The following is a 22693-nucleotide window of genomic DNA, read 5'->3' as shown; positions in this document are numbered from 1 at the left end:
GTTCCAATTTTTTTTTTCTTTTATTTAGTTGTTTACATTCACAATTTGTCCAGTTGGGACATTTGGTAGAATTTTTTAGCTGTTAGATCATCACGTGGGTGGCTACCCCCAGTGGGATACCATCTTCGTGTTTGTTAGGTTGTGTCCTTTGTGAGGTCTTCTGGTTGTTTCCTTTTCAGTCTTCTATCCATGTTTGAGGTTTTTTTTAATATTTATTTATTTAAATTTTTACAATTTGTCCAGTAGGACATTTGGTAAAATGTTATAGCTTAGTGGTGTAATAATATAACATGTGGGTGGCTACCCCCATCGAGGTACCATCTTCGTGTTTGTTAGGTTGTGTCCTTTGTGAGGTCTGCTGGTTGTTTCCTTTTCAGTCTTCTATCCATGTTTGAGATTTTTTTTATATTTATTTATTTAAATTTTTACAATTTGTCCAGTAGGACATTTGGTAAAATGTTATAGCTTAGTGGAGTAATAATATAACATGTGGGTGGCTACCCCCATCGGGATACCATCTTCGTGTTTGTTAGGTTGTGTCCTTTGTGAGGTCTGCTGGGTGTTTCCTTTTTAATCTTCTTTCTATGCTTGATGTGTTGATCGTTTCCGCTGCCAGCCGGTTCGGGTGCGTTGCTATTCTTTCTCTGTACCTTCTTGCGCATCTGCTAATCTCCTCCTTGATCGTTGGTATTCCAAGGTCTTTCCGTATATCCTCGTTTCTAACGTACTACGGGGCGTTTACTATTGTTCTGAGAATTTTAGCTTGGATTGTCTCTATTTTGCTTATATGGCTCATTGCTGTTGTTCCCCATAGTGGTATTCCAGATTGGTTTTATGATCGTTTTGTAAATTTTTAATTTGTTTTCTATGCTTAGTTTGGATTTTCGACTTGTTAACCAAATGTTTGAGGTGTTGATTGTTTCCACAGCTAGCCGGTTTGGGTGTGTTCCTATTCTTTCTTTATATTTTCCTGCGTGTCTTCTAATTTCCTCTTTGATCGTTGGAGGTTCCAATTTGAACATTTTTTGAATGCCTGTCCCAAGAGTTTGAAAGTGGGTCTAAATACGGTTCTGTCAATAGTCAGCGGTTGGCAATCTCTCTTTTAATATTAAGATCAGGAGTGCGGCAGGATGACAAAACAAGGAAATTTGTTAAAGGAGTAGCCAAGATAAGACCACGTAACGCAAAATATAACTACTAGACATGGAATCTTAAAGCAATCTTTGGCGTCTTAGCTCAAGAAGGTTCCAATGATTCTTTATTCTTAGAAAAATTATGATTAACTCGCCGAATGCCATGCCAGTTTTACAAGGTTTGGCCGTGACGCTACGGTGAATTTTTTATTATTCGATACATATAATGTTGAAATATTACCTACGACAGATATGTTACGGTGTATAATCATCATTAATGAATTTATCTCATTGAGGTTACGTCCCGGGTCCTACCATAAACCATAATCCATCCCCAGGTCATACGTATTCGGACCCGCAATAATCCTAAAGAACCGTCACAAGATTTAGCATTTTTGACTTTACCGTCAAGGCCCTTAATTGCCATCGAACATCTTTCAAGTCGAAACGTTCCATAGGGTTATTGTTCGTTACGATAAAACCCGGAATTTAAGGTAAAAGCGGGTCTTTTTCCATGTTCGACAGCCAGTGGTGTGGGTGCACATAATAGATCTATATTTCATGTATAAATAGAACTATTTTTATATGTTTTATACTGCATTATTTTCCTCACACCATTGTAGTAACGATGGTAATAATAAAAAATGTATAACTATTGAAATTTGTTCAAATTATGTATTTCTACTAATCTTGGTGCGGCGGTCATCGGTGACTCCCACGGCGCCACGGCCAAGTTGAGTGTCGGTCACCGGTCACCCCCATGGCATTCGTTAAATTAAAGACAATTACTGTACTTGCTTTGATCACTGGTCACCGTCTCCGTCGGAATGGTTAGGTATCGTTACATATGTCCTTCAGGATTTATCGCTTATAAAACTCGAGAATATGAGAAAAACATCTGAAATAAGAATATCTGATAGGATAAAGACCTCTGCATTAAATAGCAAATAATCTTTACTTGTTATTCCTCAGTACTAGAAAAAGATAAATATTTGTCCTCTGTAAACCTTGGGTAATTATTTAGTTCGAGCGCGAAAGCTCAGAAATGCAATGAAGAACCTTTTTATTTTTCTTAAAAAATCACATAAAGCAGCAACAACTAGTACACTAAGTCGGTGGGTTAAAAGTTCCTTAAACAGTAATGATGTTGATGCAAAGAGGTTCTCTGCGTAAAAGAGACGAATTCAACACGCTACTTTCAAATGATCTTGAATCAATGCATATGCATCGTAATAGGAAAAGTATCGTTGAAAAGGACAAGTTTTTCAACCATTTGTTCTACTACACTTGCACATGTATCAGTAATTCGATTCTTCCTATCATCAAGAGTTGTTGGTTCCGTTTGGTAAACAATGCTTTCGCGTATCCTCACGAAAAGCAGGCCACAGATGTTAGGTCCGATGATCTCGCTAGCAAATGGTTCCACACGCGTTGCAATAAGTGTATCCAAACAAATGGTTGCTCTTCGTTTCCAAACAGAATACTGCAGCGTTTTAACTGATGTGCAAATTTCGAACATATGCTGTAAACTGAGAGAATAGAGAAACAGAAAGCTCTGTTCTTGTCTGTTTCGACATCTTCTCTCTTGCGACGTTGTATTAATTCAAGATCACTTGAAAATAGGGCATCGAATTCGTCCTTTTTGGCTCTTTCGTTATACGGGAACAAAAATATAGTGTTCCATCTAAAAAATGCAACGTGAAAATTTTTAACAGGAATTTTTGTATTTATCATAATCCACGTAAAAAAAAGCTTAAAAAACACTTCTTCGTGTCATTTACCGTTTGGTAGTTATTCCAAATGATAGAAATTTGTAGACACTCTGTATATTTAAAAAATAATTAATGTACAGCATGAATCCTAAACATGTAATAAATATGTATAATGTTTCCACTGAGTAGACATGTATTTTATTGTCTTTAAATACTTTTATGATCTTGGACGAAATAGCTTGCAGCTTCTGTGTACATTTTCCGATTTGTTTCAAACCTTACCAATGGCATCATGATAGTCTCATCATAGTACTAATAAAATTTCAAGATGTTCACGTGTCTACAAGTGTTCGAATATTTTTCGATCACTTTTATATAATATTATTATTATTTTATATGTCGGGTTTGTCGGGTTGGCGTTAGATTTTGGGGCGTGTAACGTATCTTCATTAGGACAAGCTATCGTTGTTGTTCAATGGAGACTATATTTACAGTTTTATGTACAAATGTTGATTTAACAGAGTTTCGCAATTAAACGTGGTAATTAGACACTCTTGATGTCAAAGACAATGTTCTTAGGTTCAATAACGAATCCACGGTCAACGGGAAAACTCTTTGTACAATTGAATATATTTTGAAACGCAAAGTGACGTTAGCTGTGACGCTCGGTATCTTTCTGACTGACTGACAAGACGATGTGTGCAAACTCTCCAAGGTGATTCCAAGAATAAAAGACTGATACGATCACATTTGTCAATTGCATATTGACCGGGGATATCAACAAAATTCCAGGCGCCGTTACTAGGCAGACCCGCGTAGAGACGTCATTGCTCCAACCCGGGGCTTGTTTGTTAACACAGCGTGTGTCCTTCGATATTGGTACTTCTTCTGTTAGGTAAAAACGTTCATCCCGTGACCGTGGCTACGTTCGGCGACCAGTCGTGTCACCTCGAGCCCAAGCCCACTGTCGCAAATCTCGGGCAAACATAATCAGATCGTGTCACAACAACTACTTCTAAGTTCTATTATTTAAGTACAGCTATAATAAATAGTTTAGACCAATGTATCGGGGATCTTCTCAAAATTCCAGAAGAAAGGCCCGATGTCCCTACATCTCCGACATATATATATATTTTATTTTTTATTATAAATTTCATATAAAATTGGGATACATGGAGAAATTAGAAGAAGCACAATAATAATTTTCTAATGTTCCTATCGCGTATGTGAAAATTAACGAAGTAAAATCTCAGCCACAAAATGTTTATTCGAAAACAGTTTTTACATTTCCTAGTAATAAGATTTCCTGCATCGTGAAACGTTTGTTAATTGTTAACCTATTATGCTTATCTAGAAAGTAGATAATCCCTTCCGCACTTTCTTCCTTTACTTCAACTAACATCTACTGTTTTGCTAATTATTTGAGAATATAATTTTAGACAAGCTGTGATGCACTGTGTACAGATTATACGAGTATGTACTCTTTCAACAATCATCTATTTAATAAGTAGATTGCACGATATTCAGCCATCAAGGTATGTAGTTCAAACTTTACATACAATCTATACAGATCTTGATGTTAACAATATACCAAGTATAGAATACATAATGCTCTGAATTTTACGAGAAACATCGTGCAATAATGAATATAAGAGAAAACTAATAATTTACGTAAAAGCTACAAAACATTTAGTACAAGTATATGTTTCGTACAGGTCATCAAAAAAATATTTAAAATTGATCATCTCTCACAGATCATCAAAAAATAAAAATATATAAAAAATGCTAAAAATATAAAAATATTTAAAATGAATTACATGTTGTATTACTAAACTAACTTCGTTAGCGATCTGTTCGCTGTGGTGTTTAGTTTAAAGTCTCTCGGCGATTATATTGTTACGTTTTTGTTTGATTGTTTTGGTTGTGTTGCCGTTAATTTTTGAATTTAGATTAAATGTAGCGTTGTTTGATGTTTAATGCGATTGGCAATTAAACTCCACGTTTCGGCTAACCTGCTACGCGCAGGAGTACTGGCACGGGAGAGGATCAAGGTTGGTGAAAATAAATGTTCGCTTAATCCTATTATATTATTAGACAAATATCTTCCACAACAAATGTTTATTCTAATTCTAATTGGGTATTGACAGAATTGTCGTTGAGATTTCGAATGCTCGAAGTTACAATCGTTCGCGATACGTCTTCGCTCTTATTAATTACAAGATTTTAATTCAATTGATTTTCAATAATTTACAAATTGACAAATACAAACACGTCGATTAACAAACTGACAAGAACTGGGAACTAATGAAACAAAGAACTAAAAGCTAAAAACTAAAGGACTAAAGACCTTAAGAACTAAGAGCAAAAACTAAGAGCTAAAGGAACTAAGAGTTGAAAAACTAAGAAACTAAAGAATTGAAAGGCAAAGGAACTGAGAAATTAAGAGCTAAAGGAATTGAGAACTAATCGCTATGAACAAAGAAATTACTTGCCAAGAATTATGGAACTGATGGCTAAGAACCAAGGAATTAATCACCAAGGACTGAGGAACTAATCACACAGAACCGAGGAATTAACTACTCTGAACTAAGGAATTATCTCTCTCTGTGTCTTCTATGTCGCTACGCTTATTTATAATTAGGTCTACCGTGGAGGGGTCGTCATGTGGCGGGTTATTCCGTGGGGATTGTGAGGCTCGAATTTGGTTTCTATACAAATTGTTAAATTTTATTTGAATCTCAAATTGAAACGCTCACTCACGCTATTGGTAGTTTTAGTCTACGTTACGGCGCGTGCGCAGCGCGGGACGTGACAATATAAAGAGACACTTCACGCATAGAAAGATCGATTCGTTTCTTGCCACACGCATTCGCACCATAAATTAAGAATCCCGAAGGGTCTCGGCTGATGTCAAGTACCAGCGTCAATTATCGAGACTCGGAGGAATTATTTCACAGTAACTGGAGAGGCCACCTTCGATGATTCCTGGAATCACTTCACTCGCGCTCCAGAAAGGGCGGATTCCTGATTGATCCTTGTTTTTAGGCGAGCAAGCCAATTAGTAATCTCGAAGACTCTCGGTCTTCAAGGATGGGTTCTTCTCGGCTGAGAGCAGAAAGACAGTTTTAATTTTCTCGAGTTAAGGTCGGAAATTAAAAAATCACTAGTTTCTTTCTTTTTATTTTTTAATTTGCACTTTACAATTTGTCCAGCTGGACATTTGGTAAATTTTTCTAACATAATTGCTAAATAACGTGTGGATGGCTACCCCCAGCGGGATACCATCTTCGAGCTTGACTATTTTATTTCTTTAGCGAGGTCAGTTCTTTTTAGTCTTCTTTCTATGAGAGTTTTGCTCGCTTCAGCAGCCAGCTGGTTTGGATGGTTTGGTCTTTGCGTATATCCTCCTTTCTGACACACCATGGGACGTTGACTATTGTTCTCAATATCTTCGATTGTAGCGACTCTAGTTTATTTATGTGGCTCATTGCTGCTGTCCCCCATAGTGGTTTTATTATCGTTTTGTAGATTTTTAATTTATTTTCCATGCTTAGTTTAGAACTTCGACTAGTTAACCAGTACATTTGTCTTCTTTTTATCCGTATTTCGTCTATAATTGACTTAGTACGTTGCTTCCATGTAAGTTGTGTGTCTAAGTGGAGTCCTAGGTATTTAACTTGCCTTGTCTATATTTTGTGAATGCCATCCAATTGGATATTTGGTAGTTCCGTTTTCTTAGTGTAAATGTAATATGGTTGCATTTACTGGGGTTTGCTTTTATTTGTTTATCTTGTAGCCATTTTTCTATTTTTGTGATGTGCTCTTGTACTAATGTGGCTGCTGTTTCTGGATTAGTGTACCTGACTAGTACAGCTGTGTCGTCCGCGAATGTCAGTATTTTGCTGTTGGTAGATGTTGGTATGTCGACCGTGTATAATGTGTATAATATTGGGCCTAAGACGTTTGCTTACGGTACCTCTGTCTTGATGTTTTTTACTTCAGAATATACATCCTTTATTTTTACTATAAAGGTTCTGTTGCTTAGGTATGATTTGAGTAACTGGTGGATTTGTTCCGGGAAGAGTTTTTTGATTGTTTGTAAGACGCTTTCATGGAAATCACTGGTAATCTCATCATCAATCATGGTAATCTCACCGAGATTAGAAGTTAAAAGCGCGTCACCAAGTTCGCTCAGTTCAGTAAATTTCACCACATAGTAAAGTTTAGTCAGTTCAATTTTCACTACATTTTATGTTCAATCAGTTTCGTTCGGGAGACTCGACGTTGCCAATAGGTCGAAATTGGGTGATCCTTTGAACATAAATGCAATGGATTGCACGGTACTCAAGGTTGAAAAAAACTGTTTAAGGGTACGCGGTACCCTTCCAGACCACCAAATGAATTTTATGAAAAGGAACCTTAGAGAGATAACAGTCTGCATTAATTAAATCATCAACATAATACATGGCCACTGTTGGCGATTCCAACGATCGAATCGGTTGATAATCGGAAGTCCCGCTATTCGTTATTATTCATTAATGTTGTTTAAAAAATAAATTAATTATAAAACTAATTATAAAATTTAATAAAACGTACCTCAAACATATCATCAGTTTCTCTTCGAAACTGATGCTTGTTCTCATAGTTGTGTTCTCTTCTGCTAAATCTTTTCCCACTCTTTTTAACAGATTATCAAAACTGTTTTAAAGTAATTAAAAAATCTTATTTCATCTCTTCTTGGTTGAGACATGAGAATTCGATACGAACTCAATTGATGTTTTCCTTATCTTTTACGATAAGATATAACCAATATCCTCTGTTGATTCTTTTCCTACGACGGCGATAATAAAACATAATAAAAAGAAATGTTTACATCCATTTTTCCTAACTACAAATAGCAGAACGAACGAACAAACAAAGGAAGTAAACATACGCGTGACAGTTGGATTTCCAGCGAAGATACGGCACTGTGCGAACGCTATATTCGGTTATTATCAATTCGACAAAGATTCTGAACCGATCGAAAAACCGAAACACGGAAATTCATCGAATTTCCATTCCTTTCCTGAATTAAATGGGATATTGAAGGACAATCATTTGAAGTCCGACGATGGGGACAAAGCAGCTGTGAAATCTTTTATCAAAAATAGGTCGGCAGAATTCTTGGTTGACGGAATGAAAAAACTTTGTTACGCGTCAAAAATGTATCAATGTTAACGACGATTATATTGAAAACTAGATACGTTAAGTTCGTAGCCGATAAATTATACTTTTATTTGTTTTCTTCTCTTGCTTCATTTTGGTATCTGTATTCGTTTTCATGGTGCAGTGTAATTGTATTATTTATTATATTATACTTTATCTTTTCTTTTTGTTTCATTTCGATAATTGTTTTCGTTCTCGAGATACAAGCGATCGTGCATTAATTAACTTGTACATAGAACTTGTACATGAAACTTGTACATAGTTTTCTATAGCAACTGTTCACGTATTTTCGTCAGTCGTTGCAGGTATATTTAATGAACAGTCAATTAAATTTGAATGAAATGTATCAAAATGTTGAAAGTAGGTATTAAATAGATCTTCACGCTAAAATTATTATAGCAAAGGATTCACTGATGTTGCTAAGAAAAATTACATTTTTATTATCTAAAAGTATGTGCCTGTATAAATTGTAATAAAGCGGTTATTGTATTATATTTCCATAATTATCTCGTAAAAAAATCTATTTTACGCTAGTTCGCAAAATGCCAAGAACATAAACTGTTTGAGAAAGCGAGGAGAATATACGCGATTATGTGATTTAACGAATCGTGTTATTTAAATTGTAGGAATAAACGTTAAGTGTGCAATAGAACAAAGAAGATCACTTTCAATTCTACTCTTCGTTTTATTTCAAAAATCTGTATTGCAAGGTATAATTTGCACTTTCTATTATACTTCATTTTGTTATAGTTAAATAACAGAAAATAGCTTTGAAATTATTTGAATATATTATACTATAAATTTGCTTACATAAACCTACATACTTATACAGGGTGGTTGGTAACTGGTGGTACAAGCGGAAAGGGGGTGATTCTACGCGAAAGAAGAAGTCGAAAATATAGAATAAAAATTTAAAAATTTAAAAAAATAACGCCAACCGAGACAACGATCTATAGTGAGATCCGTTATAACGAGACGTGATAAAGTGCAGGCGTACCGAGCGAAAATTCAAAGTCGATTTTCTCGAAAACAAAGCCTCGAACGAAAAATTTTTACTCTATATTTTCGACTTCTTTTTTCGCGTAGAATCACCCCCTTTCCGCTTGTACCACCAGTTACCAACCACCCTGTATAAGTATGTAGGTTTATGTAAGCCAACCACCCTGTATACTTAGGTAAATATATTCATCTACATTTCGAAATATATTTCGGATTGTTCGAAAACATCGTAGCGTCTTTGTTATGAACTTCTATTAAATAATAAAATGTTCGAACAAATGTTACATCGAATTGAGTACTAAAGATAATTAAGGAGAAATATTTGAAATTCGTTAATAAAACTAGTTTCTTTCTTTTAGTGACAAACGATGTTGAACTTTAGGAAGAAATTCTTACTTCTTAGCTGTTCATCTCTGTTTCATTCGTTGAATATAGCATAATCTTATTATTATTTATTGTGACATTTACAAAGCTTAGTAAAAAAACGACGGCGAGAAACAGGATACTTTAAAAGTCTATAAAAATTATTATTTATTCCCCAAAAAGGCGAACAATTTTTCAAGCAAAGCTTATGAAATTATAAATATTAAAAATCATCTATAATATATTACTCAATCAGTGCATATATTATGCGTTTAAATAGTAATTGTATGAAAATATATTGTCTATAAATCTTTCTTAACTTCCTCTGCAAATTTTCTGAACAACTCATAATTATAATTTTCATAACATTTTTTATTTATAATTTATTTATAATTTATTCGCAGAATTTTAAGATCAAAGTAACCGATTTATCAGTTAGATTTACAGCAAAAGAAAAGAGCTAGAGATAAAATTCCACGGAGATATTAATAGAGAAGTTTAGCTTTTAAGCACATTTGGATTAAATCAGAGGATTTAATCGTGTGATTAATAGCATAGATAAACCGACAATGGGGCAAATTCCTTTCGTTTCTCGTATTGTAAAAGAAATTACGGAAGCCAACGTTGAGAATATGCTGTAGCACCGTCTGTCATGTTGTGTGACAGTGGAACCTGAAATAACAGGAAGTACAAGATAATTTATCTAAATATCGCTAATGTGCCACTTGCTTTACTTAACAGTACAATGCAAATTTAACGGATCGGAATTTAAATAAACTCCTGGAATATTTGTGTACACTAGAAGATCAGGATGACCCCATAAACGTAACTCACGACGAATATTCTGTTGCACCGAATATTGTTTCATTACTTTTTTAAATATTAGCCTGTTCCAAAAGTTGGTTGCGTTTTCGCGATAGAAAAATAATTGTCTTATTATAAATTTTTGTAAAATTACGAAATACTAAACTCGACATTTAAAGAAATTGTTCACCTTTTTAAAAGATAATATTAGATCTTATACATACACGAAAAACACATGAAAAGTATTGCATTTCAGTTGAAATACATCGAAGTGATTATACAATTTTTGTTATTCTAATTTTTATATCATGAGACTAAATTGGTTTTAAAAATGAGTTTGAAAATTAAAATGATACTTTACCTGATACATCGTCTAATATATCAGGATATATGCGTACAAATTACGGTACAGAATCACGTAGTGTTTGAAGTTAGGGTTTAATTAAACATCCTGTTTTACATATGGCACAATTCAAGCATAATTTCGTGAAAGCAACTTTGTGAATGATCCTACGAGACGTTTGTTGATTAGAGTTGCACAAGATTTTACGAGATCATACAAGCTACACCGGATATGCTACAGATTAGAAATTTGAATTTAGTTGCCTGTATCGTGTATTGTTTCAATAAGTTATTGAATACTTGGAAAAATGAAAAGAAATTTTATTATTGCGCAAGGACTTAGTGTTTCTTTATTGTTATACTATTTTTATTCAGAAAAACATCTAGGTAATCAAATATTTGCCATAATCGCGTGGGAGGAAGAAAAGAGATATTTTCTCTTTAATAGAAAGTTACATCAAAATTAGATAATTCAAAAATCCATGAAACGGAAGTATACTTACATCCTGTTTATGATTTAATTAATTGCGTTAAAATCGTGTTCTCTTTTCTAAAATCTAAAATTCTCTTTAATGAAAGGTTATATTCAAATTGGAAAATTGTGAAGATTTATCAAAGCAAGTAAACAGTTTCTATTATCAGTTATATGATATTACATGAATAGAACTATACTCTGTACTCGTTTCGAAATTTCGTCTATATTCATTTTTATGCTATTTAACAGGAGCTCAACCTTTTTATAAATACGTACCATGAAAAAGAAATATAAAATATAATATATACAATACATATCAATTTAAGACCAATACGTTCAATCTTCAACCTCACCACATTGCTCCTAGCATAATCACTTAAAATTAAACTGACCACATACAAAATAAATTTCAAAATAAATTTTCGATAATACAATTTTTGTTCGTTTTAATATCTTAAAATAAATGATTTGTATAGTCTATCGCACGAATTATTTAGCCCATTGTCTTTCACATATCACCAATTTAGAACTGCTGATATATGTGTACATCGATACGTATTATTTCTTCAATTATCATAAAGTTTCCTACGAAAACTTTCTTAAAGTTATCCTTGCATGCTGCAGCGAGGCTTAATGTCTTAATAATTACTTTCGAAAGAAACTGTGCGTGCTAACCGCAGACTTGCAGCGCAAGAACAATCTAAAATTCGCGATCGATAACGCGTCACGCGAGAAATGAATGCTGTCACTGGCAGTGACGAGTGAATGGCTCGTACAGTCGGTCGACGAACCTCTTGATTGAAATTTAAAAAGATCAGCCGACAGAATCCGCGCAATGGAAGCCCGTATCAGGTGGAGGAACGGTCATTAACTTCTCTCGATACAAATTCATGACACTTTTCTCGTTTGTCTCCATCAGGTGTAGTGAAAGTATTTGAATGCTCATAGACACCTGTAAAGTGTGTATTAGGTACGTGTGTCGTATGAAACATTTTGAAATTTCATGTACGCTGTAACGAGATAGGATCATCATGACTGTATTAGTAAAATTGGTAAGCAATAGCAGCTATTGTTAAATGGCAAATTGGCAATATATCTGGCTTTCAGACCAGGAAGTAATTTGGTAAGAATCGTCTTTTGTTTAGTTTGCAGTTCCTTATTGCTCTCAGACGTAATGTATCAGTACCTTGGCTAAGTCTCTTCCGTTTTTTCCTTTTTTTTATTTAGTTGTTTACATTCACAATTTGTCCGATTTGGACATTTGGTAGAATTTTTTGGCTGTTTGATTATCATGTGGGTGGCTACCCCCAGCGGGGTACTATCTTCGTGTTTGTTAGGTTATATCCTTTGTGATGGTCTCTTCCGTTGAACCGAATTTCACTGATGCAGTTAGAGTCTGTTTCACTTCTTTATGAAACACTATTTTATATCCTCTAACGCAACTCCATATAAATTTATCTCGCGTAATTTGCTTCCAATTATTTAAAAAATATTTCAACCTACCAGCGGTGGAACCTACATTCATTTGAACCAAATTTGGCCTGTCGCTTTGTTTTATACCTGATATCGTGTGCTGTTATCGAATGACTGCTTCGTCCGGAAGAGCAATCGTTTGACCTGCTCTGCTGGATATTGGTATCCCTACTATGAACCTGACTGGTTGCGAAATGGCCTTTTTCCCAGTAGGCTATTCGAGTTTAAAGATTGTCCGGATATCGAAACTGATCCTTGAGTTTTATAAGAAGATTGCTTTTTAATAGAGTTGGCTACTGTATCCATTACTTTGGCTTCCTCGACTTTTTCAGATAAACTTTTTCCAAATAAAAAAATCCTCTGCTTTTGTATTCTCGAGAATAACAAGCTTCTCGTTTCTTTATTTATTCTTGCCACGATGAAAGCATTTCTTCGTTTAGTCTGACTATGCATAATTTTTCCAACGAGCCTCCTTGCATCGTGTAATTTTTCCATGAATTGAACTTTATCGATACTATCTGCTTCTTCGACCAATGCTGTCATAGGCGAACCAGGAGCTGCTAACGCTGCATTTGCTAATTCTTGTCCCTTGATTTTGTATGCTTTGACGATCTTAAACGAATTGAAAATATTGACGATTACGCAAAAACACGCGTCATCTCCGACGCACTACGAAAGAATATGAAGTTGGAATGAATCGAGAAGCGAAGACATTGTTCCTGCTTGTGTTCAGCTTTTCCTTTACTTTAGACGTAGTGACCTGTGACGGATATCAAAGGCAATACTACACTTGTAATCGAACGTACGAAGCGAATGGAATACAGTCAATGTAAAAAGTATTTGTACAGTAATTGATTCGAACAAACATGTCGTAGAACATCGCTCATTAAGGAAATTTTAATAACCAAAAAAAGTATGTATATACTTTTAGGAGCGTGCAGAATAATTTCCATAAAACAAAAGATAAGATATCTATGTTGTTTGTGAAAATATTAGCAGATATCTAAAAACTGGCATTGAATTTATCAAATTGATGAGTAGATACACGAACTATTTTTCCATTCTTCTAAAATGAACTCTCTCTAAATCATTTCTTGGTGAAATATGGGCACCTGGAAATATGGGTATTTTTCCTTTCAGGTGGTCTCATATACAGGGTGGTTGGTAACTGGTGGTACAAGCGGAAAGGGGGTGATTCTACGCGAAAAAAGAAGTCGAAAATATAGAATAACAATTTTTCGTTTGAGGCTTTGTTTTCGAGAAAATCGACTTTGAATTTTCGCTCGGTACGCGTGCGGTACGTTATAACGGCTCTCACTGTAGATCGTGGTCTCGATGGAAAAATTTAAAAAAAAAAGAAAAGAAAAAATTAAAAAAAAAAATTTATTCTATATTTTCGACGTCTTTTTTCGCGTAGAATCACCCCCTTTCCGCTTGAACCACCAGTTACCAACCACCCTGTATAATAAGCTTCACTGTTTAGTGCGACGACACGTAAATATTACGTTTAGACAAGTACTCGTGCTGTGCACAATTTGTTTACCACACGTGTGTTAACAATAAATTTCCTGCAACTCACATACCCACATATTTTTCATTTATAATTGTAGTATCACATCGCGACATTAATTTTCAAAACTTTTGCACAACAATATATGTAGATGTAACGTAGTCAAAATTGTCTATGATAAATATTTCAGTACTTTCGTAAATCACTGTACGAGTACATAGACTTTCACCTGACTGCTCGTTAAATAAATAGATTGTTAAGAAGAAACGTAGAGACCGTGACGTGCCTATCGATTATCCTCGATCGATCTATTCTTCGAGGAAGAATTGGTTGAATTATCCTAACTTGTCTCGTATCTTTATAATCCTCTATTTATTTATTTATTTTTTTTTTCGTCAAATTGTAATAGAATTTTCTATTTAATTGCTTAATTACACTGAATATAGGTAGCTCTTTCAAATCGAAGATTGTTCGATCGAAAGGTTCGATAGGTAGAGTATAAGCACGAAGTAATTGCTCGAACATGATGAATAGTAGGTGATGCATGAACTTTGCAGAATGCAGAAACTATTAAGACGTACAGACGTGCATTTATTGGATGCACTGACTTTTATTACTCTGTTAAGTGAAATTCAGTACGCTTTTTGTTGCTCGATTTAGTGTATTTCAATGTAAAATGATGAAGTTGAAAGGTTGAAAATATTATGTTTAAAATATAATGAGGTATTGAAATATGGAATAACGAAGTACAAGTTATACTTTGAACTCGATGAGAAATGAGAATGTATTTCGATATTGTGCAATTCAGCATTAAAAATCATAATTTTATTGAAACAGTAATAAATATATAATATAATTAAAGACTGAAGTCTATCACATTATTATTAAGAAAAAGAATATTTAAATTATCATAAAGGTTGCGCTGTTTGTACGCGAATTTAAAAATGTTCATGACATGTATAAATAACTGAAATACGGATATGATCAACGCAATTAGTTCCACGTAAAGTTTCACGATTTTATCTACATCATACTATATTTGATCGGGAAATAATGTGGAAGGAGAAACGTGTGAGATTTCAAAACTTTGAAATATTTTCAGTTCATATGAAAGAAACATAAACATAATTTATGAAAATCTTTAAAGACAAATATTTTTTTCTCTTCAAAACGATAATTTAGAAAAGATTAATTTTTTTAATCTTTCAATTTCTAACGAAATTTCAAAAAGTTTCAGTGTATTCATGAATTGTGTTCAAACATTTCTGTAAGCCACTGTATGTTCGACAGCTTAGTTTCTTAGAAGCAGAATTTTATGCGAGAAGATTTCCATCCTACGCTTTTAGTCTCTCGAGAGCATTCACCCTCTTCTGTAATTACGTTACGTATTTCATCACGCTCAATACGAAAGTAACTGCAAGCTGAACGACATGATGAGTACATCCTGAATTAAAACCAAATAAAGTGTGGCAGCGCACGTCGATAAAGATAAGTAATGGCAGAATTTCAAAGTAATGATTTCCTTTCTCGCAAAGGCACCTTTCCAAAAGGAGGATCAAACGATCCGAACTACACCGATTGCGGGTTAATCTTTCACGTTCGATGTCACGTTCGCGTGTCGATTTTACAACCAAAGATGGTCATTTTGATTCATGTTATTGTGTCATTTATTTATTCAAATTATTGTGTCAGACAAGGCTACCCTGGCTTCCTCTTTCCGCCCCACTGGATGTTGCATTTTATAACGCGTTATCGTGATTCACAGAGAAAAAAGGAAAGGAAACATCGCAGAAACTGGATTTTCCGGTCGGCGGTGTTCCTTTTCTTTCGGCGCGCGCGTTTCAACCAGAATGAGATAACAAAATAATTCACCGGGCAGATAATCGCGAATGTACGAGTGGATTTCAAAGTCCTGCTTTGTAGATTGCGTACACTTTGCGGGTTCGTTCGTTTAGAAACCGTATTAGGAATGTCGGTTAATAGAAGTTAGTAAAACCTGTTAATACGACTACCTGAATTCAAATGTGCGATTTTTAGATTAAGATTAATAAAAATTTTCATGGGCAAATCGTGTTACTTAGAAAATTTAATAGCTTCAACGTACACCTTCACAGTTAAAGATTACAGAGCAAAGATATGATAAGTACAATTTAGTGGTTAACAATGTTTATTTTAATATAACATAATTCGAAATAGAAACAATCTATTCGGCTCAAATATACAAGTTCTTTTATTAAATAACAAATTCATGATGTGTTGCAAAAAAAAATAAGCGGCATTTATAGTATGATAGTCAGCACTATTGAAATCAATATTTTGGATGTAAATGTTTTTCAAATATACTTCATCAACAAATTTAATGAAAAGACGGTTTTGCTGATATTGGATTATAAAATCGACCTCAAACGAAATATAAAAAATGTTACTTATTAATTATCGTGTTGATATACATCCCCATTCGTAAATATTACGACACCTACTGGTTTGATAAGAAACGTGACAACTAATCTGACTTATCAAAGGAACGATAAATCGATCAGAATATCGTATTCGTGCAGGATGGCAATCCGATACCTATAAGTGAAATATGTGATACCTAATTGTAAGAATTACAGTGATTTAATAAATTATTATAATTACACTGCGGATGTTTATACGAAAATGCATTTTTTATAAAACACAAGTCAAAGAAATTTAGATAAAACCTAGATAGAAACTTGTTACATGATTAAAAGTTTGTAAAAATATGTTTCTTATCTTACATTTCTCGCATAATAAATATATTCTTGCATATTTATGTTCAAACACGTACTTCCATATCATCATATAATTACGTGACATATTTATTTCATCAAATTGATTCATTTATATACTTCAAGATATATAAAATGATACAGACCACATGAAATCGTACATTTTTTGCGATTTTTAGTGGTCGGTTAAACGTAACATGTGATGGCTTTGTTTCGAATCAGGACAGTTCTATTTGATTAAATTTATAGCATCATAACTTGCAACGTAAATTGTATGGCGAACAGCAGACATTTATGGGACATTTTTTCTATAAACGAATAAATTAAAAAATAGGCAAACATTAGATATATCTTAATAGATGTAAACGTCATCAATTGATAAATGCAAATCTGAACAAAATGCCTATTTATTATTGTAATTGAAAAGTATCGTTAAGTACCAGTTGTTAAATATTGTAGATAATATTCGATATAGTAAACATATATCAAATATGTTTCCGACATACTTTGCATATTTCATATGCAGAAATATTATACCTATATATACAGGGTGGTTGGTAACTGGTGGTACAAGCGGAAAGGGGGTGATTCTACGCGAAAAAAGAAGTCAAAAATATAGAATAAAAATTTTTCGTTTGAGGCTTTGTTTTCGAGACAATCGACTTTGAATTTTCGCTCGGTACGCGTGCGGTACGTTATAACGGATCTCACTGTAGATCGTTGTCTCCATGGAAAAATTAAAACAAAAAATTAATAAAAATAAAAAAAAATTTTTATTCTATATTTTCAACTTCTTTTTTCGCGTAGAATCACCCCCTTTCCGCTTGTACCACCAGTTACCTATGGCCTATTTAGTTCTTATTTTATAATTACGTGTTACCCTTCGTAGGTTCTTAAACCATGTAAATCTTATTGGAAAGAATACGAGACAAATTGCATAGAAAGATTCAGGAAGTATAGCCAAAAGCTGCATTTGTATAGAGATATTAGAATATAAATTTAAATTTATACATTATTTTTTATTTATTTTATGAATTTAAACAATGGTTATGATAGCAAAGGCAAGATTTCTATAATGCACAGCTACAGGAAGATCGAATGTCTAACTGAATTTTTTTAGATTTCAATACTCGGGAATAGCTGTTAACTGAACTTGTTTCTGCGTACACAACTAAGGGATCACGCAAGATCCTGCACGTTTCCTGCACGATGACTTCATGTAACATGGATTACATTCTTTGCCTTTTCTTGCGACGTTCACCATTGCTGTTCCCCTGTAAATTTCATTCGAAGGAAAAAATGTCAGGTACGCGGTTCGAGGCAATTACGGGATTACGGAATAGCAAATTAGATGTCAACGACGGAGGAAATACTTCGTACTTTAATGTAGTTATAGTTTTCCAGTATATTCAACTCTTTTTTATTGAACTATTCTATGAAATCCTTGGATGAATTTTTGAATATTTTATTTATTACGAATATCTTTTTGTAAATAGGTTTTTCATGTGCAAAATCGTGTACTAAGAATGTAATAGTGTGTATATATCCTATGAAATCCTTAGATGAATTTTTGAATATTTTATTTATTATGAATATCTTTTTGTAAATAGCTTTTGCATTTGCAAAATCGTGTACTAAGAATGTAATAGTGTGTATATATATTCTATGAAATCCTTAGATGAATCTTTGAAGATTTTATTTGTTATGAATATCTTTTTGTAAATAGAATTTTCATTTGCAAAATCGTGTACTAAGAATGCAATAATGTGTGTATACATGTATTCTATGAAATCCTTAAATGAATCTTTGAAGATTTTATTTGTTATGAATATCTTTTTGTAAATAGAATTTTCATTTGCAAAATCGTGTATTAAAAATGTAATAATGTGTACATATATATATGTACTAGTATTACTATAATTACCATATTTATTTAATAATAGTAACTAGTGTTTTTAACGTTACTGTATTTATCAATATCTACGTTTTAAAAACTACTTCCAACAGAATAATAATAGAATGGCCTTTTAATTATATTCCTTATTATATTCTTATATAGCTATATAAGCCCTTCAATAGTATTATCATGATTTGTACAATTAGCAGCTACACACAGCTACACTATTAATTTTAATCTCAGTATAATATCAATGTGCTATCAATACATTCGGTGTTAAGCTAAATATCTACCTCACGACCACTCGAATTTCTTAACATTAAAAAGTATCTGAACTCTAAAACAAACACTGAAGTCTTTTAGAGTTTCATCAAAATCCGCTTTTCGCGAGAGAAAAAGCTAACAGCTTGGGACCTAGACGAGCTTTTCCAATACAAATTGCAATGTCGATTCGCGGAAGCATCCAAAGAGGAAGTGGGCGATTTCGATTCTCAGAAAGTCGAAATGCAGCGATTCGATTCGAGGTAGAACGAAAGTAAGAGCGAACCGAGGCCAATTTACTTTTAACGCGTACCAACGTCGGATCATTGCACTTTCCAGCGGATATTATCTGCCTATAATCGGGGATCGATTTCATTCCATTCGATCGGTTTCGATATCCCGCGATTTCCCTTCCATTTTCAAGCTGCTCCAGCGAATGCAAATGCAGAATGCGTTCGTTCATTTGCATCGAGAATAATACACGCTGGTATTGGAATCTTTATTATTGCGATTTTATCACTGTCAAACCCGTACATGTATATAAAACCCTATATTTAAAATTCTAAATCTATAACTCTTTACTTTACGAAACAAATTACGTAACCAAAATTGCTAGGCAGTTTAGGAACAGTGGGATTCAGCATACGATCTTGTACATGCTGGTGTAACGTAATGCGATTCTACCCCACAACGCAACGTACGAACACGATCTCTTGCTTTACTTTGTGAAACTTACCTGCTAATTACCAACACGCTATAATACGTTTTTGAGAATCGTTGGAAATAACATCGTAGTACTCAAAGACACAGGGAACTTACTCATTAACTGCGATACGTATTAACCAGTTAACTGTTGCAACCTCTTTGAAAGCTTTGAAAAGTATGTGCCTAAAATGTAAAACCCAGAGTATGTGTGGCTGTTATAATATGGAATTAAATTGTAATGAAGTGACTGTTTTATTTTTTAATTTTATTGCTGACAGGGCTCGTCATAACAGAAGATATTGCCATTTCTTCATGACGAGTATACTCGTCACAAGCATCTGACTGATCAATAAATTAGTTATGGAGATAAACTTTTTTTTGATTTATTTACAAGTACTTTACAATCAATTCTCGCATTGAGAATTTTGAGTAAGTTTCTCTGGCGTGGCGCAGTGACATAGCTAATTATTTATAATAAGTTAATACGCTTATTAACTCATTATAAGTAAGTATGATTTGTAAATAAGTATAATTTATAAATAATAGTATTATAAATACGTAAATATTACTTGTTAGAAATATCTAGCTTAATCTAGTGCTTAGGTCTAACGGATAGTGTTTTCTTAGCCTGCGGATCTGGTCCGACGTATCAAGTAATTTAGTAATTAGGGGGATTTGATGTATCTATTACTACATTTTGTTATTTTTTCTTTGATTGTGGGTATCTTGAGGTCGCGATGTATTGCTTCGTTGGTAACATACCAGGGTGCATCTATTAGGGATCTTAGTGTTTTCGATTGGAAGCGTTGAAGTATTTCAATGTTGGAATTACTTGCTGTACCCCATTGTTGGATTCCGTAGGTCCAGACAGGTTTTATTATGGTTTTGTAGAGTGTAATTTTGTTCTGCGTGTTTAGGTTGAAACGTCGACCAATGAGCCAGTAGAATTTTTTTAATTTAGCCTTGAGTTGCTTCGATTTGTCTGTGATGTGTTGTTTACATGTTAATCATGGAGATAAACATGACGCACGATTTTTATACGCCCTGCTATACGGTTTTGTACAGTACAAGTTTTCTCTACGATCCTAACCGATCGTGATGATTTCATTCGTATTCATACCGACTTAATACCTCCGTTATAACGAGATGTGATAAAGTGCACGCGCACCGAGCTTAAATTCAAAGTCGATTTTCTCGAAAACAAAGCCTCGAACGAAAAATTTTTATTTTATATTTTCGACTTCTTTTTTCGCGTAGAATCACCCCCTTTCCGCTTGTACCACCAGTTACCAACCACCCTGTATACGTTACCGTGTAAAGTGTAAATGACGCGTCCTTTTATCGTTGTCTAATCAGACATGCAGACTGACGTTGTTCGTTGATCGATGTAACACTTACATATTTACTATACGTATGAATATACATGTGTGTTAGATGTTGAGGTTATTCGATGTATAATCAGAGAAAACTAGTGGATAAATTGTAAGGCAGAAAATATATTTAAATATAAGTGTAATTATAAGTAAGAATACAATTTGAGCTGGTCCAGATCCGCACGCTAGCTGTGTTACCCAATAACTGAAAACCCCGAAGCCAACGTCGCTTGTCTACTGTTTATGGTCTGACTTCGTCGCAGTCTTTTGTCTACGCGCTGTCGATGGCTTCAGTGCTTGAGAAACTAAAAAGACCAGATGTAGAGTTTTCTTATAAGTGGTGACCACTTCAACATTAGATAAGAACACAGTTCTTTATATCTCTATGTATGTTACACAGAATTGTTATAGTCATTTGTTTATTCAAATAAAAATGCTAATATTTGGTGAAAAAAGCCAGAACTAATTTTGGTCGGTTTCCTGTAGCAGTCGGTACTGCACGACTCTCATCTGCATGATATATTGTAATTGGAGAAATGAAACTTCTGCATGTGATCTTAATTCGATGGCCAAAAACTGCAGTATGATGTTAATGTTTCGCACGTTAGAATATTCTCCCATAATGTTGCTAATTAGAAAATAAACAGAAATATTCTCACGAAGTTTGTCCAAAGTCGGTCCAATTCGCGAACGAAGGACGGTGATGAAACACGCGGCCAACGTCACGGAGATCCTCCTTTGTCTCGAGCAAGGTAATTACTTCATCGCCTCCCGTATTTCGTATGCTAGTCGTTATGTAAATTAAAATTTTGCAAGCGTGCACAATTGCCGGGTCGCGGCTTGCATTACGCGCTTCACGGTTTGTACGACTTTCCACTGCAGAAAAAATGAGAAATTTTTGCCGATTCTGCCGATCTTTTATTACTTCCGTATCGAATTTCATTAACCTGCGCTTCTTCTTGCACCGGTGCATGGCACCGGACCGGACGTATCCGCTTGCATCGATTTGCATAGATGCTTTTTCTTGAAATGATCGTTACTTCACGGCCGGCCGGGATCGACTAAATTAAGTGAAACTCTCATTCACACGAAATTTCTTAGCATTTCATCAGAATAGAAATTTGTTTCACCTACTAAATATCCTAATAAGCACTCTGCTTTGGATATTATATATATTTTTTCATATTATGTGCATTCTGTAGACCTTGAGAATCTTAAAATTGAACGAAAAATTGTCTGAACATAATATGGCTCTAGTAAAGGATAAAATTGTGTTGTAATTTTCTAACCAAATTACGTTCTATCAAAAATAACAAATATCTACTAGGTTGTCCGAAAAGTTTCTTTCGTTTTATAAGACGATAATAAATGAACGACAATTTATGTTTTATATTATTTTATTGAATTAGGTATGATCCATTTCGTTATATTTCTATTATTATGTTGGCGCATAATTCAATAAACTAATATAAAACAAAAAACATTATACGTCTATTATTTCCTTATAAAACGAAAGAAACTTTTCAAACAACCTAATATATATTTTTGAATGTATATTTTTGATATTTTTTAATATATAGTGTATGTTGCTGTGAGTTTTAATGATTTCGTAGATGTTATCTGGAGATATGATATAGCCAAGGAACTATGTTATTTCTGAAAAACTATTGTAGTATCGTGAACGAGGG

General features: G+C 33.9%; 1 protein-coding gene across 1 annotated transcript in view; it reads left to right on the top strand.

Moving 5' to 3' along the window:
• ENGase (cytosolic endo-beta-N-acetylglucosaminidase) overlaps nucleotides 1–18061 on the top strand; it is a 60946-nt gene extending 42885 nt beyond the window's left edge. Inside the window, exon 8 of the mRNA XM_069121573.1 lies at nucleotides 17890–18061. Coding sequence (XP_068977674.1) covers nucleotides 17890–17909 — 20 coding nt within the window. The 3' untranslated portion in view covers nucleotides 17910–18061. The remainder of the gene's footprint in view (nucleotides 1–17889) is intronic.
• The last annotated feature ends 4632 nt before the right edge of the window (nucleotides 18062–22693 follow it).

Source organism: Bombus flavifrons, chromosome 1, assembly GCF_040668555.2.
Source record: "Bombus flavifrons isolate JBK064 chromosome 1, iyBomFlav1_principal, whole genome shotgun sequence".
NCBI classification, from domain to species: domain Eukaryota; kingdom Metazoa; phylum Arthropoda; class Insecta; order Hymenoptera; family Apidae; genus Bombus; species Bombus flavifrons.
Note: the sequence above shows the minus strand (reverse complement) of the source record. Positions and strands in the feature narration are given on the sequence as shown.